At 39.0% G+C, this 17,241-nt stretch overlaps 1 protein-coding gene across 2 annotated transcripts; it reads left to right on the top strand.

The window, feature by feature from the left end:
- Positions 1 to 4,017: 4,017 nt before the first annotated feature.
- On the top strand, positions 4,018 to 15,268 carry GATM (glycine amidinotransferase). 2 transcript variants are annotated; one of them, XR_008975343.1, is made up of 10 exons: positions 4,018 to 4,174; positions 4,642 to 4,857; positions 7,551 to 7,746; positions 8,911 to 9,101; positions 10,412 to 10,549; positions 10,814 to 10,978; positions 11,927 to 11,990; positions 12,088 to 12,204; positions 13,052 to 13,224; positions 14,166 to 14,296. XR_008975343.1 is itself a non-coding variant. In XM_057433044.1 (9 exons), the coding sequence occupies exons 1-9, from the start codon at positions 4,106 to 4,108 to the stop codon at positions 14,276 to 14,278; spliced, it is 1,269 nt and encodes a 422-aa protein (XP_057289027.1). In that variant the 5' UTR covers positions 4,018 to 4,105; the 3' UTR covers positions 14,279 to 15,268. The 2 variants fall into 2 exon arrangements, 1 of the variants encoding a protein (XP_057289027.1); XM_057433044.1 differs by lacking the exon at positions 13,052 to 13,224 and having other exon boundaries at positions 14,166 to 15,268.
- The last annotated feature ends 1,973 nt before the right edge of the window (positions 15,269 to 17,241 follow it).

The following is a 17,241-nucleotide window of genomic DNA, read 5'->3' as shown; positions in this document are numbered from 1 at the left end:
AAAACAGCACTTTTATTGTCAGTTCTTATTATATGTCACAAGTTAGAGTGAAATTTTTTTTTTAAATTGTTTCAATTATGTGTAACAAAATATTTTTACTGTTTTCAGAGTTGACTACAAAACTATGAGCTTAAAAAAGAAATGAAAAAAATGTCATTTTAGTATTTTGAGGTACATTTATTCTTCCCAACTGGAACAGTCCAGACTTCTGAGCTTCAGGAAGTCTGAAACTTGCTTTCTAAGAAGCATACTGGGTTCTTCTGTGTTTTTCCTGATAGCTAATAGATAAGGTTTGCTATGCCAAATTCTCTTCTTGTGGGTATTGGAATTCAGCAAGCAGTATCCTTGACAAGGCAATAGAAAGAACTGAAATCTTTGACATTTTTCCTGTTGAACAGAGTAGGTTTCTGTAAGTAAACAAAAAGTAAGATAAGAAAAAATTGTTGAATATATGTTAATGTTATGACCAGCTCACACAGGTATCTTACACCAAATTGTTCTAATCAGTAATACAGCAGAAGTACTGGAAAGAAACGATAAGCTGCTCTTTGACCTTAAACATCATGTCCCTCCAGCACTTCAGGCATTCTGCTAGACCACATTACAAATCTAAACCGCAGAAATTGAGGACCTCAATTCCTGGACAGAGGGAAACTCACATTTAAACTGCAGTATAATCCCTTGAGACTTCTGTTTCTCTAATAGATATGTGTTAAGAGAAAAAGATAAGCTAGGCTGAGACCCAGTACTGTCCTGAAACATAGCTGAGGTTTATACTTTGATCTTCAGTGATCTTGTTGCCAAGGGTAGCTTCTCTCTAATGTGTATCTCCTGTTTCTTTTTCTAATTTTGTGGTTTTAAACAAGAATTTTACTTCTTAATATCTTATTCTCTAATGCTCTTGGGCCAGAACATTGTTCTTCATTAACCCCATTGCTTTAAATGGATTATCTAGTTATCAGAATTAGATGGTTTTTATATAAGCCTGCAAGGCACCTCATGTCATTCAAAAATGTTGGATGTAATGTTACAAAAAATGCATAGAAATCCATTAAAAAACCCCAGCAAATAACTTGCTAGTTAATCTTTGTAGGCCAGATCTCAATAGCAATGTGAAGCTCTTGTTCCTGTTTCAAGTTAAAATTCCATACTGAGGTGAGGTTTTGCAGTGGAAGAAAATACCTTTACTAGATCAGCATATAATTTTGAAAATAATTGGCAAGCTTTTGGGCTTTTGGGGTGTTATAAAAATTCTAGCAGTGATGTGTAATAACATTAATGATGTGATCTTTATAATAAGAGTTTTAATCCAAAGAGCTCAGCACCTTCTTAGCCAAACACATGTTTAAGTAACTTTCTCGTATTTGGATGAATGATCTTTCCTTCATTTATATTTGAATAACCAACACTGGTGGTGTGCTCTATGATTTATGTCACTGTTAAAATGTACATTGGTAGATGAAGCCCCTTGCAAAAGAGGAAGAAGAAAATATAAAGAGCTATATATACAAAGTGTACAAAAAGCAGGAGAACCCTCATTTTGATGCCAAAGAGGGAAGTGTGAAGAATGATACTTCAATGCACCATAAATGCAAAGTGGATGAAGTCCATATTGGGTGTTAAGGAATAAAAAGATGTAAGAAGAAACATGTAAGTAAGTAACTGCTTTAAGGAGATGAATGAATTTTTTTTTTTCAAGTGACCCAGAAGATGGTCAAGTGATGAAAGAAGTGTAGCGATACCACTACAGTGCATTTTAGACAGGGCATTGATAGTATTGTAGGTATCAAGGCCCATGTGATGGCAACCCTGGGGGTCAGATGACTGGTAACTCAGTGAAGGCTGGAAGGAAGATAGTTTGCCATGACTGAAGGTTTCAAGGTCAGACCACAAATGTGCGAGTAGGAAAAGGAAAGAATTTCTGGTTTCACTGTACTTAAATGAAGATTGGCTTATGTCCAGGAGGAGCTACCCCTGAGAAAGGAAAACCCAGACCCCTGAGATACGTTTTCACTGGAAAAATTGTGAGCAGAAAAAATGCAGTCCAGCAGAAAAACCATAAAAAATGATGGAGCATTCAGCACAAAGCTCATTGCGAGGATTGCCAGGACAATTTTAGGGACCCTGTAAAGGATAAAACATAAATAGTAAGTAGAAAAAGAAGTGTTGTGCAGAGTCAGAAAAACTATGTAAACTGAATTGATAAAGAATGATCCAAAGGTCCAAAACTAGCTGATAAGTTGAAAAGGACAGAGAAAGAAGCAAGACCTTTGGATTTAGCAACAAGCCAATCATTAATTTTTTTAGAAGGTCAATGTGAGTAGACCTTAGCAAAATCAACTGAATCAAATAACAAACATTTGAGCAGGGCTAGCATAAACTTAGTTGTTTAATATTATTATTAAATAAATGACATAAATTGGTAAGTAGGAATTAAGTAGCATCAAGAAAACTCCCTTTAAAAACTGAAAATAAATAAATAAATAAATCCTTGTATCCTTTTCAATATAAGAATAGTGTTTGAGGCAATTATGTTACAAATGAGTCTTAACAGCCCAAGATGAGTGAGTGAGTTACAAAGAAGTTCTGCAGTCATCTCAAAAAGGGTAAAGCGTGCTTGATGTCATGATGCTTGCTATCATGTCAACTAAAATAATGAACTTTTCTGAGAAGTATGTGAATTCATAAAGAGAGAATTCACACTGTCCTTTTTTCCCCTGGGAAGGTGCACTGTTTACCTGTGCCAAAAAGGTGAACTGCTGAATGAGGAATTATCCAGTAGAATGAAACTTGCTTACTTGTATGGCTAAGGCATGTTAAAACTGTACCTGATTTGCTGCAGTCTGTGACCACAGGTTATGTTTTAATATATGTTACTACTAGTAATGTTTATTTCTTTCCTACTACAGATACGTCTGCGAGTTCACTAATACTACCTGCAATCTTACACATAGGAGTAATGTTAAATACCATGTCTATTCACAGCCATGCGCACTGTTTTAGCTCCAGATAATGATGGAGTATTGAACAAGGCTGAAGATATGCCAGGCACTGCATGGGTGATACAGGCAGAACCAAAAATAATAAAGTTGAAATAAACATGCAAACTTTTACAACTTTAAACAGACTCAGGAAAAAGTAATTTTTACTATGGCAGCTTTTTACTTTTGAAAGACAAAATCAAGTTATTTCAAAGTGAACTTGTATGCAAAGCTGAGAAATTGCAGAATAATGTATCAGGGTACGGGGAGGTATACTAAAAGGAGTAGAGCTGGTAGCAAATATTTCTCATTGTGGACTGCAGTTCTGTTGAGATAGAAATAATTTTGAGGATACTTCTGTTGATTTTGTCATGGAGACGAGATTCTGCAGGGAGAAGTATAGGACTGCTGGCAGGTAACTGGTTTAGGTTTTAAGGTTACTTTTCATCATACTGCAATATGGATTTTGAGAAGGCAGAATCTGAGATGAAGTGTTTGGGATATCCTTGAAACACTCCTTCTGTAATTAAAATATGTCAGGTGAATCACAAAATCTTTAGGTTGTAGTCTAAAAATCTGAATTCTCAACGTATGGATTATTGCAATATTTGGTAAAATGGAATCTGTGTACTGCAGGTTTCGTGAAGAATATGTGTATTTAATAACTAAAAATAACTGAATGATGCACTTGAGTACACTTTTTAGAGAAGAATGGTAAACCTGACTGGAAATCTTCAAAGTCAAACTGCTGCTAAAGCGCCGCCGGTGGGAATGAAATCCAGGTATGTTGAAAGCAGCCGTTGGAGATTGCCTCATCCAGCTAGACCGCGCCTCCGGGGCCCGGGCCGGGGCTCTTTCTTCTCGACCAAGTTACGCCAGCACCCCGGCCCGGGCTGCCGTGCCGCCGGGGGGGCCCTTCCCCTTCCCGCCGGGGCCCCGTCGCCATCCGGCAGCAGCCGCCCCAAGCTAGGCTCCGCGCCGCTCCGCGCCCGCTCAGCCAATGGGCAGTGCGTGGGGAGTGGCGGGCTGCGATAAAGGCTGCGGGCCGGATGCGGGGCGCAGTTGCGCTGCCGGTGGGGTGAGCGCGGAGCGGTGCGAAGTTGTGCGCGGTCGTGCCAGCAGACATGCTGCGAGTGCGGTGCTTCCGCGGGGGAAGCCGCGGGGCCGAAGCGGCGCATTACATCGGCTCGCGGGTTGGTGCCGCGCAAATCCGCTGCCGGGCTCGGGGCAGGGTGGACAGTGGGGTTGAGGATGCTCTGTTTGGGAAAAGGTCCCGTGTGGCCTCTCCGCGCCGGCGGGTGCAGGAGGAAGGAGGGTGCGCTGACAGGTGGGAGTGGGCGCGGGGCGGCTGCGGGCTTTGACTGAGGCTGACCCATGCATCCTCCCCGTTCCGGAGCGCAGTGTTCACTGGCTTCAGTCGCCACCGTCAGTGCTGTGCTTCTAGTGTCATCACCCTTCTAAACTGAATGGATTTTAAATGGCAAATTGTCCCATAAGCATCTAGTAGGCTGTGAATAAATTGGAATGTCTGGAACAGTGTTTCTGTTAATGCTCCAAATAGTGCAGATTGCTTTGGGATTACAGTGTGAGGCAGCTGTGGACTGAACCGTTGCTTTTTGCCTTTTTTTAAGGAAAACATAATGTTCACTTTTATTTTAAGCTTGGAAGAGTCTTTACAGGATGGGTGCAGCGATCTTACCAGAGCACCCAGGCAGCTACCGCCTCCCAGAACACCTTTGCTGCTGATGACAAGGCTACTAGCCCTGTGCCTAAGGACTGTCTTGTTTGCTCATACAATGAATGGGACCCACTGGAAGAGGTCATTGTGGGAAGAGCTGAAAATGCTTGTGTCCCACCTTTTTCTGTGGAGGTTAAGGTAAATAACCCAACCTTTAATAGGAAATAATGTGGGCTTTTATCTGTAAATCTGTTTAAGCTTTACAGTGTACACAGTGTGGTGTTTACTCTTAAAGATTCTTTCTTCATTCAAAGTAGTTGTTTACATCTGTGAAACTACAGCATACCTCTGTTGTATGTGTGCTGCTGCTTTCCACTTTAGATTTAGCGGCTTTAGCAAGTCAGTAGTAGTGCAGTACGTGCAGTCTGCTCCAGTAATAGAGCCTTGATGCTATCAAAGTATGCACTGTAGTTTTTGAGATAGTAGGGCTGCTGAAGGTTTAATTGGGCTCAAAATTTCGTAGGGTTACTACTTTAAAAAAGTGTAGTTTTCTACTTAGTAGTCTGAGAAAGGTTGAGTTCCATACCTGCAGACTAGCAGGATGTTGATAATGTTAATTATTCACCACAGCAAATGTTTAAAATATATAGCAACTACAGGGAGCTGCTTGTTAAAGAGAATTGTTTCCTTACAGCATACTCCTAAATTTCTTTCTGAAAAGAGTTTTTCTTAAATGCTGCTACAGTTTCTCAGGTGCTCTCAGACAGTTGTTTAAAAGGTGCATTGAGATTATTAAAACTCTTTTCTGTGTCCTGGCCATGGTACTTCTTGAAATGTCTAAAATGAGTTTTACATGTGCAAACAATGGGGCTTGAAATCGCAACCCTGAATTGGAATAAAATAGATTTCCCAGTCATATACCCTCTTCCTACTTGTTCAGAAGGTAGGAAACATGAGTGGTGTGATGGTGTTATCTCTTTCTCTGTAGTAAATTTAACGTTATGCCATTGTATTTGTTCAACACGTGTCATTTCTCAGGTTTGGCAAAGAGGGGAGCTGTACCTCTTGTGAGCTGATGAAATTCAAGTATGTCATGGCTGGCTCTGAAAATAAAGCTCTAGCTTTACGCCTTAGGACAAACTTGTCTCATTAGCAGAACAGGCTTCTATAGGAATGCTAGGCACTTCATATGATCTGCATGTGACTTCTGAACAGCTGGAAGGTCTGAGGTGATTGAATTACCCAAGACCTCACTTACAGAAAAGGAACAAATTCCTTCAGGAAGGATGAATGGAGAATTAATTCCTTCAGGAAGGACGCTGGCTGAATGAGCAGGACTCCGGTAGAAGGAAGGCCTGACAACTTGCTCATCTGTTCCTGACCCCTTCTGCTACTATTCCAGAAGGGCTCCATGTGCCCTTGCTCCTCTGTCATGTTAGTGTTAGCAGAGCCCCATCAAAACTGCTGGTTTCATAGTTTATAAATCTGAATTAAGTACTTCCAACAATACACTGAACTGAAGCACCATTGTTTACTTTGATTATGTCTGGATTTTCTTAACCATGAGAACCAATACCTTATCTTGAATTAGTTTGTAAGAAGACTGTTGCAGGATTTCAGGAGCAGAGGATTTGGGCCTGTAAATGTTGTAATTGCTTTAGTCCAACCCTGATGGGAGAATCTGTATCTCTTACATTTTCTAGACTTCTGCTGTACCTGAAGTATGGCCCCTTCTATCCAGCAAGGCATGTTGCCTGTACTTGGGATGGCTTTAGAATCCCCCATGTCACCACTGTGACAGTAGCAAAGTGAGGTTTTAACGAGGTGACTACAAATGTATGCGTTCTGGATGCTCAAGGTTGTTTTCATTTAAAAACATGTTTGCTACTCTTACTAAATAGCAGAGTCTGTAGCGTTTGCTGTGTTTGTACAGGTCTGATGTAATAAGGACCAAATCTTCCATGGCCACTTGGCAATACCAGCCGCTAAATAATAACTGAAGTGTAATGTAGTCTCTTGGGTTTCATCTGTGATTTGATAAATAATGATGTTTTCTGTAAGGCTATGGCTAAGGAGGGGAAAAGACTTCTAGAAATATTGATTACATTATAATAGTATTTCCATCAGTAAAAACAAGTAATATAAGCTACTGTTGCTTCTATATCAAAAAATATGAGGAAATGAAATATCCTGAAAATCCCATCTAAAAGTCCAATTTAACTTGTAAGTGCAAATGAAATGTGTACTTCTCCACGCTCCAGAATGGCTTTCCCATCTTTCCTGCTGTTCCTCAAAGGATTTTTTCTCTTGGGTGTCATGCCACATGTACAGTCTGCTGTTGGTACCAAGTCTGCCTGATAGTTCAATGAGCCTGCTTAGCACATACAGCTGAAATTAACTTTGTTATTTACGTGCGTATTTGTGCAGACATCAGCCATTCACAGCTAGTCTTAACACCTGTATTTATATAAGTTTAATGACTGGACACATACACATCATAAAACATCTGAGTGAAACCTTGCCAATAGTGCGTATAAATAGTAGTAAAACAAAACATAAAGACAGCAGAGTACTACCAGGATAGGATTCTCAACCACGAATAATCAACCCTTTATGTGAAGCACTGATGCTTTTCCTTCTCACACCCCCCACACCTCCCCCCCTTTATTTTAGAAGTATCAGCTGGACCTCAAGAATTCTTGGCAACTCTTCAAAATATTGCAGGAATCAAATATAAGGCACACTATGACACGTTAGGATTGTAATGCATATAAATAATGGAAAGTCAGTGAAAGAAGAATAAGAAACTTTGAACATTAAGAATTGTCTTGCACATCTATTTCACTCTACCAAAATAACTTCGTTGTCACTTACCCATCCTTTTGTTTTAGGCCAACACATATGAAAAGTATTGGGGATTTTATCAGAAATTTGGAGGCCAGAGCTTCCCCAAAGACCATTTAAAAAAAGCAATTGCTGAAATTGAAGAGATGTGCAATATTTTGAAAAGAGAAGGTGTTATTGTCAAGAGGCCTGATCCAATTGACTGGTCTGTGAAGTATAAAACGCCTGATTTTGAGTCTACAGGTAAATGTTCTTCCCTTGTCGAAGGCCTTGTTTGTTTAGCTCGTGTCTACCACATTTTGGATGTCATCAAGTCTGTCTGTCTTGTTGGAGCAGGGTTATTGCCAGTGCTAGGTGAAGTCAGTGATCGCTTTGTGTAGCTACAACTTGGAAAATCTCCAGGGATGGCGATTCTGCCCCCTGGTTTGTTGACCCTTTAGTGCTTTATGGATTTGCTAATGAAAGATATTTTCCTGATGCCTAACCTGAACTTCCCACACCAGCATCTGTTCCTAGATTCCCTTGCAATGTTTTCACTGCCACTACCAAGAAGTGTTCATCTGTCATGTTTAGTGACCCTGAAAGTGGCTTAGGCTGTTACTGCTTTGTCCCGTACTTGCCATGTGAAATAAGCTGAGGTCCCTCTACTACTTTTCCCAGGTCATGTTGCTGTACAGCTCCCAAGTATGTTGATAGCCCTTTGTTGGATCCGTCTTAAACTATGAAGGTCAAAACTTTAGTTTTCCAGGAGGGTTGAATGTCTCTTTACCTACTGACCACATTCTTCCTTGTGTAGCACCATATGGCTTTGGTTACTTGCAGTGAGAGTATACTGGTTCACACTTGGCTTTCTGTCAGGTTTAGTCTCCAGGCTCCTTTCATGTCCAATGTCTTCTTATTAGGGAACAGAGGAACAGACACTGTTAATGAAAAGTCTAACAGGACAAATTCCTGCACTAGTTCTGTGTTCCATCAAATTCTTCTGTGCTATTACTTCTTAGAAGGATAGTGTATAGAGAAATGAGGTCCACTTGGAAAACTTGCTACCCATCATCATCTTTTAGTCATCTGAGTAATTCATAAGCATTTGTCTAGTTAATTTCCATGAACCAATTATGAAGTGGAGGCTTGCAGACTGGGGATGGCTTTCATCTAGTCATGAACTTGTTGTGAGTGAGGCTTTGTAGCAAAAGTTGCAAATATTTTGAACAAAAAAAATCACTTTGAAAACCTACTGAAGAATGTAAGGGCCTCAAATTATGCAGTGGTTTCCCTACTTTGCTACAGATGCTTTTTACCATTCTCTTGGATAGAGGTAATAGTGAAAAGGAGGGTGACATGTGAATAAGCTGAAAGAGCTGAAGAGAGCATATTTGTCTCAAATACTGATGGCCATTGTTCTTTCAGGTATGTATGCTGCCATGCCAAGAGACATCCTGTTGGTGGTGGGAAATGAAATCATTGAAGCACCTATGGCTTGGCGTGCTCGGTTCTTTGAGTATAGAGCATATAGACGAATAATCAAAGATTATTTCAACCAGGGTGCCAAGTGGACAACTGCCCCCAAACCCACAATGGCAGATGAGCTCTACGATCAGGTATTGCTCTCATTTTGCTTCAGAAGTTCAGTTCTGGTTATATAGCATTTTGTTGATAGTTTTAATCTACTATCTAGGTTTCACAAGGTAGAGTGGGACGGACACACACAAAACATATCTGGAAATGTGGGTTTTCTAGAGTATGCACATAGTCTGTAGCCTTTCCAGCTGAAACTGAGTGTGTGCAATTCGGGAATAAGAAACAGGAAGTTGTGTCCATTGAATTCAAGTCTGCTTTGAATTGTTTTGATAACTGGCTGTAACTTAGCACTACTAAGGAGGAAGGAATGCTATAAAGACATCACAAAGAGTACTTTAAAGAATTGAGACTTCCTGAGAATGTCCATGTGTCCTAAGTGCATTAGAAAATGGGAAAGAATATATTTTTTTGTCACAGAAAAAACCCTCAGAATCTTTGGTCTGTATGGCATTAGAATTGTGAAAGTTACGTAAAAGGAGTAGTGGGAGGATCTAAACAGGATCTTTACCTTCCAAATATTTAATTAAGTATTTCCTTAATTTTTTGCTATTGTCATAACTTTGACTCGAACAATTTTGGTAGTTTCCTATAGTCCCCCAAATGCATTAGGACCTTGGTAAGAGCATCTATAATAAGTGAATTAAAAATGTTTGTGGAATGATTATAACTTTCTGGGGACAGTGACATCTTACCAATGATGTGAAGAAGTCCATTGAGTTACCTTAATCTGTCAGTATTAGAAAACTTCCAGAGCCTGTTCTAAAGCATGGAAACTACTTATCCAATAGTTTTTGTTTGTACTGGTTTTTTATACCTCATTTGTTCTTAATTGAATTGTTTCACTCTAAAATCTAGTTAAATTCCTGAAGATCTCCCTTCTGGTTTGATGTAGTGCTCCATTCTACAATGTGGGAAAAGGAGGGAAATATTTTCTTGGGAAATAGCTTGCATACCAGTATTTCTGCCACTGTGCAGTGACTTCTTAGAATGATGCTTCCACTCCACTGGCAATAAATACTTTTGACCCAGAACCCAGAATATCATAGAGACGGTAGCTCTGAAGAGAGTTAACTTCTTGGTGTAACTCTTTATCACCTGTTCTTGAATGTACTTAAAACTTTTTACTTAAACTTCCACATTTATGCTTTTTTTATTATTATTATTATTGTTTTATTCTAGTAATAAGTAACCAAACCACACCACCAGAACATTCTAGCTATCAATATAAACATACTTTCTTGATTTCAAAATACTTTTCAGTAGCAAATAGTTTGAAAACATTCCCTTACCAACTCCAGCCTAAAGTTGCTATTCCTTTTTCTGTAACCAGGATTATCCAATCCGCTCTGTTGAAGACAGGCATAAACTTGCTGCTCAGGGAAAGTTTGTAACTACTGAATTTGAGCCATGTTTTGATGCTGCTGATTTCATTAGAGCTGGGAGAGATATCTTTGTACAAAGGAGCCAGGTAAACAGAGCTTTCTTCCGACAGTTTTGCTATCTGAGTGATTGATACTTGTGCTTAGGTCTTTTAACAGCATTAAAATAAGAATTTTGACAGAAGTTGCTATTTGTAAATGTCTGGTAGACAGGACTGCTTTATAGATAAACAGCTAAAGGCACAACCTTCTATTATTTTGACTTAAAATATTTATTTAAATAAAACTTTAGACAAACTAAGCTTGGATACAGTCTTTCTAGCCCAGTGCAACTTACTTTGTCCTGTTTTCAGGTTACAAATTACATGGGCATTGAATGGATGAGGCGACATCTTGCACCAGACTATAGGGTGCATGTAATCTCCTTTAAGGATCCTAACCCTATGCACATTGATGCCACTTTTAATATCATTGGACCTGGCCTTGTGCTTTCTAACCCAGACCGTCCCTGCCATCAGGTAAGGGTGTAGCAGAATGGAAAGTGTTTTGTTTTAAAAAATGACTCAACTGGATTAGGTCCCTGATGCGTAATGGCTCAACCGCACATCTATTTTGTATGCACTTGAATAATATTTAATTATTGAATTTAAACAGCACTCAGTTGTTCAGGAACTTAGAGAGGTATTTGCATCTTGACTTTAGAACTTTCTCAGCACTGTAGTGACAGTTGTTTTCCCACAGTTTCCTGCTGTTTCAGAGGGGCGGGTGAAAGGGGGAAAACTGTTCTTTAAAATCGTGTCAGGCCAGGCTGGTTATTGAGTTTTTGGAATCGGAGCTCCACCTCGTGGTAACACTTGAGCTCTTCCAAGTATTCGCATAATGAAGTTAAAAATTCTCCTCAGTCAAATTACCCTCCTCTTATTCTTAATTTAATTGTGCAATTCTTAGGGACACAAATGAGCCCATACAATGAATTTATGTTCTTCCCTTTGTTAAATAAATGACATTTTCTTATGAAACGTTATGCAAATATAATTTTATGTGGTGTTTCTTGTGTGTTTGTTTCTGCAAATGGCAATGTAATTCATAATCAATGGCTTTTACAGTCATATGGGAAGAAATAATAGAAAAAATAAAGAATTTAATATTTTTGGGCTGTTACTAATATCTTCGCTTCACAAGCTCCAAACATCATGTGTTACCTTTTGTCTTTAACGTATCTTAGTATAAAGAGCATAGAGAAAACCAGCAGAAAATGCTAGTGGTATGCAAAGTTCGAAAAGGCTTTAAAAAATGCTTGTATGAAAACTTGTATGAGGTTTGTAGATGGAGCTTGAATGAGGGCAAGAGTAGTGATGGACAGAGGGAAAGGGATGTCATGTATATTGAAGTAGCCTGAGAAAATGTGACATAGGTTGGAGGACATTATATGATACTTTAAGACTCTAATTAAATTGCTTTTTCAGATTGAGCTCTTCAAGAAAGCAGGCTGGACTGTGATTCAACCCCCAGTGCCACTCATCCCAGATGGTATGTTCACTCTGTCTTTTCTAACAATTCCAACAGTATTCTTAAGATCATATGAGGCAACATTGGTACAGTAGAAGGTTCATTCTCATGTGTTTAGATCACCCATTGTGGATGTCTTCTAAATGGCTCTCCATGAATGTCCTAATGCTGGATGAGAAACGTGTGATGGTGGATGCCAATGAGACATCAATTCAGAAGATGTTTGAAAATCTGGGTATGTCCTAACATATTTCAACATCTATTAAACCAAAATTATTGTGATACCAGCTGTGTGCATCAGGATGAACAAAGGTTTTGCTTAAAGTAGTCAAAGCAACTAGCACTGGAAAAAGTACTCAAAGAATTGGATTAGCAAGTAAGAATCATTCAGTGATATCTCTCCTGAATACTTCGTCATAGGAATATGTGCTTTTTACATCTTGTGTCCCTGCAGCTTGCAGCAAATAAAGGTATGAGTAGCAATTAAAGTTACTGCTAACATGCTTTTGAATGAGCTTTTTTAATGTAAAACAGTTCGATGGTCAAAATCTGTCTTGGAGAGGCTGAGTGATGTTTAGCTGGCTGTCCCTCATTGCCAAAATGCATCAGATTTTTCTAGTTTCAAACTCAACGCACTTCAAACTGTCAAATTAAGACAACTTAGCCCATGTATTTCTGCTCATTTATGGAGAATTTCAGTTCTGTGAGATGTAACCTCATGATAGGGTGGAATTCCTTTAGATATGTGGGGGTAGGAGAATAGTAATAGAATATAAAATCTGAAAGTCTTATGCACTGTTCACTGCAAACACAGATAATAAACACTTAAACTGAACTCATGCATTTAATCCAACTACTTCCACAATGCTGGGAGGGAAAGATGTAGGTAGATCTACAAAATCTACAGTTGTGGCTTATAGTTGGTTAGTAGGAAGGTGGCCAGGTTGCTTGGTGCTACTACTGCTTGCCAGCTGACTGTTGCTGCTGGATAAGTACATGGTGATGTGAAACTTGACAGGATAGAAAGAAGACTGGTGGGTAGATGCAAAGTCAAGAGAAGTGAGGGAATCATTGTGTTATAGAGTAAAAGATAATACTCCCCAGTAGCAGAAGACTCCTTTAAAGGGACAAAAATGATGGGAAGGAGAGAATGATCCCAAGGTGGAAGATAGCAGCTGTGAACCTAGAAGAAGGGTTGGTGCCATGGATGCGAGTGCGCTTACTGAAGCTTCGCTCAAATCTGAGATGATGGCAGGTGAGAACTATGCAATCTAATGCTTTCATCTGTTTTTAAAGACCAGCAACCATTAGTGAATCCCTTAGCTTTCCAGTCTTAGGTTAATATTCTGCATGACCAAGGAGCTGAGGATTTATAAATGCTTGAAAGTATTTAAAAATGAGGCTATTGATGCTAATCATGACATATCTTTCATGCTTGAACATCACATTTTGCATCAGTTCTAGATAAATTTCTGTAGTCAGTAAGTTTCTAGGACTGAAATGGGTCTATTGGGAATAAAACTACTGCTGACCTATATAATGGATTCCACTGAGCTGCTCCTTAGCTCTTGAAAGTACCAAGAAGCAAAAAGGCAAGCTTCATAACAGAGAAGTCTTCTGATCCTAGTCCATCTGGCAGAACTTCATGTAAGCTGAGCCACAGCTGAAATATCAGAGTAAAAAGAAGTGGGAGGAAGCTTAACCGAGGTAGTAAGTACAACAGACTCTTCCCCCTTTCATGGAAAAAAGGATTCAGAGCTCTGTATTTTGAATGCTGCTTTTCTTGAAAGGCACTTGAAAGAGCACATTCAGTGTCTGAACCATAAATGCTCAAGCAGGTTAAAGTAAGCGTGCCTTGTTCATACATTGTAGCAGAATTTCAGCTAATTCTTCACATACTGCAAAACCTGAATTTGTCTTTTTATTACTGGCACATTGTAACACCTCAAACACTGGCTGTTCTCCATGTGCTGTTATTCCTGAGGGTATCACTGGAATAAACAAGCCAGCCATGTTCCTAGCTTGTTCTCTGCCTTGAATTTGGGAGAATAAATTCTTAAGAAAGGAGTAGGAAATACTTTCAGTACTTGCATCTAGCCATATGATCTGCTGAAGCATTGTCTAATGTTCTGATCAAAGCTTACCACATGCATTTGAGATTTTAACTTTAAAGTATGTGACGTATGTCTCTTGCAGGCATTTCTACAATTAAAGTGAACATCCGCCATGCCAATTCACTGGGAGGTGGTTTCCATTGCTGGACGTGTGATATCCGCCGTCGTGGTACCCTGCAGTCTTATTTTGACTAGTTAGGAGCCACGTTAGTAGCAATGGTTCAGCTTCTAAAATAAGCATAGGAAATGAGCAAGTTAATTTCACTTTTGTTAAAACAACTGCATGAGCTTTAGTGCTTGATCCAGTGGTCTGGTAAATGATTTATTCTTACATACTCTTTACTTTCAGCAGTATAACTGAAGCTACTTCCATCAGTACAGGTTGTCTGGCTCCCTTTTTGAAAGACATCCTTCATCTTTTCACATTGGCCTTGAATGTAGAAACTCGACAAGATAGCTAAAAGGTCTTGCTAGAATAGCTTGGCCACTAATTTTGGACATCTACCTCTGTCTAGTTACTCTATCAAATAGGCAGCTTGAAATGTTAAAACTTGAATGATCTTTTTTATTTGTTTTAATCAGTCTAATATATTTGTGTGTAATGAAGTTAAAATAGATGCAACTGTACAGATCTCTTATGGAACCAAGTAATTTTACAATGTTTTTCATGTTAAGCCATATAGCTATTTACAGAGAATTTCCAGTATGAACTAACTTTTAAGATCTGTTCACTTGCCATGTCCTCCTACATTTTCTTCTGATGCATGTCATGCATTGAATAGTTTTTTATATTGCTTTTTGTATTGGTGAAATTGGTTTTTATTTAACTTTTAGGTGTAGAAATGACAGCTAATATTCTGCTTGTATAGGTTTTACCCTGAATTGTTTACATAACTTAAAAAAGCACACACTAAAAAAACCCACCAGCAACACCCCTGTAACCCTAAACCTCTGAGAACTTACAATCCCTTGGTCCTTCAACTGTAGCAGATACAGGAAGATGTATCAAACATGCCAGATGCTGGGAAGGAATTTGAGTATTGATTACTGAATATGTACTTTTTATGCTAATAAAGGTTTTTTTTGCATTCCCAACTTGTTGCCCTTCTGAAAATGAGTAAGCATAAAATGCCTGGCTGTGTACATGTTTGTAGAATACAGATGGAAATAAAGCTTTTACATGGATTTTTTTCTGTAAAACATATAATATCTGAAAGCCTTACATATAGCCTTGTACTGTATTGTTCCTATAGTATGTTTCCACTTCTGTTTTATACAGGTATGTGACTGGTAGGGGAAAGTAACGCTAACAGATGTTTCTTGCCAGAGTGTGGAGGAATCTGCTAAGTCATACAGTGCACAACATGCTTATGTATGGCCATATAGCCCTATTTTAGACAGAGTTGGGTAGGGCTAAATAGGTTGTATGCCAACAATCTAGAATGCTTTAAGCTATGCCAGACTGGAAGAACTAATTAGCTGCCAGCATTCAACCACATAGAGATGGTCCCTCTTTTCCCTTTGAAATCAAGGCTCTTCAGACAATAGAAATTCATTTGAGCCTTCCTATAACCAAGCTTTGCTTTCCAATATTGTGAATGGACCTGGACAGCTATGTAGAGGAGCATGAACAGCAAGTATTCTTTCCTGTTGTTCTGCATGCTCTAGTGCTGAAATAATGTCTGTGTGTTTGTGTTTGGCATACTGTATCACAAGGTATGGCTGAAACCATTACAAACTCTGGCCAAATATAGATTAGTAGCAGGACCCGTGCACCCCTTATACCTCCAGGATTAAGGAGACTTTATTTTCGTATCCTGTAATATATGATCCCTACTTGACAGGGGGGTGGTGATTTACATGAACATTACAAATGCTCTGACTTCATTGCAGTTTACTCTTCTGAAGCAATTGCGGTATAAGACCATCACAACCTTTATTTTTCTCCCTAAATTAACATGAGTGACCCATAGTGATGGAAGTGCTGCATGTGTCATGACCTTAGTCTTCCCTTTCTCTGGAAAACACACTGCGTCTGCTATGATATGATTAATCATTTATTTCTTGTTCTTCAGAGCAATAGGAGAGGAAGGATTGGTGGGGACATCTGCCTGGCTATTCTGATAATAAAGGTGCAGTTCCTTAAAAAATAGCAGACTGGAGATCTTTGACATCAGAGGGAAACACCCAACACACATTTAGCTTCAGCATTAGACTAATCTTAAGTTAATTCCCAACTAAAGTTTTTCAGTTACTGATGTTCATATGCTATTCTGATTCATAGCGTTGAATTGAGGCATGGATATCCAATGGTGAACATGACTGGAAAACTGTAAAGAAGCTTGGGTAGTTCTTTATACCCACATGGGAGAAATGCAAAAAGCAAATGGCCAAAAATCCAGCGAGGACTGTCATTTACCCTTCGTCCCTTTGTGATAAGAATTTTTGGTTTTAGCTCTTTCTGTTTCGCATGGATTCTCACCTCCCTGATTCTCAGGCTCTGCTGCTTGTGGGCTGTTTCTTTTTAGAGATGTGCTGCACTTCCATGGAACCATGTACTCTTTGAATCTACTCGACACTTGCGTATTTTCCTAGGGTTTTAAAGAAAGTGTAGTAATTATTACTTCGATGACAAATACACAAACTCTATTGCTGGCACAAAGCTGTCTTTACAACAGGCCTGTCTCACTGCTCTTCATTTTGGGAAGCTGAACTAACCCAACCAAAAAAAAGTACTGACTAAGAAGTTTAGGCTTCTAGTTTAACAGGAAAGAGGTGCTTTTATTATGGTTTCCTCTTTAGACCATGACAAAAAGTAAATTTTCAAGTTTCTAATGTCATAGTTCAGCTTTAGCCTTCTTATTTGTAATACTCACTTGAAAAGCAGCCTCAAGAATTATTATCACTTTCCTTTCATAACCAGGAGTTTTGTTGGTTTACTTGGGTGAAATTAATACACAGAGTAGCTGGAATTGGTCCCTTTCTGTACCCCTTTTGACAAACTGCATTGTGCTTAAAAAAATCCAGGTATAATCTCGAAGGGATTTACTTTCCATTCGTAAAAGAAATTCCATTTTGAAAAGGATATTATTCAGCACCAAATTTAAGTGCCAGAACTCTGGCTTTATAAACATTTCAGCCTCTTCCCAGCTTTTTTT

This window comes from Pezoporus wallicus, unplaced genomic scaffold (genome assembly GCF_028554395.1).
Source record: "Pezoporus wallicus isolate ANWC-B61680 ecotype Strahan unplaced genomic scaffold, APGP_CSIRO_Pwel_v1 contig_3952, whole genome shotgun sequence".
In the NCBI taxonomy this organism is placed as follows: Eukaryota; Metazoa; Chordata; class Aves; order Psittaciformes; family Psittacidae; genus Pezoporus; species Pezoporus wallicus.
The sequence above is the reverse complement of the archived record's forward strand: the minus strand, read 5'-3'. Positions and strand labels throughout refer to the sequence as shown.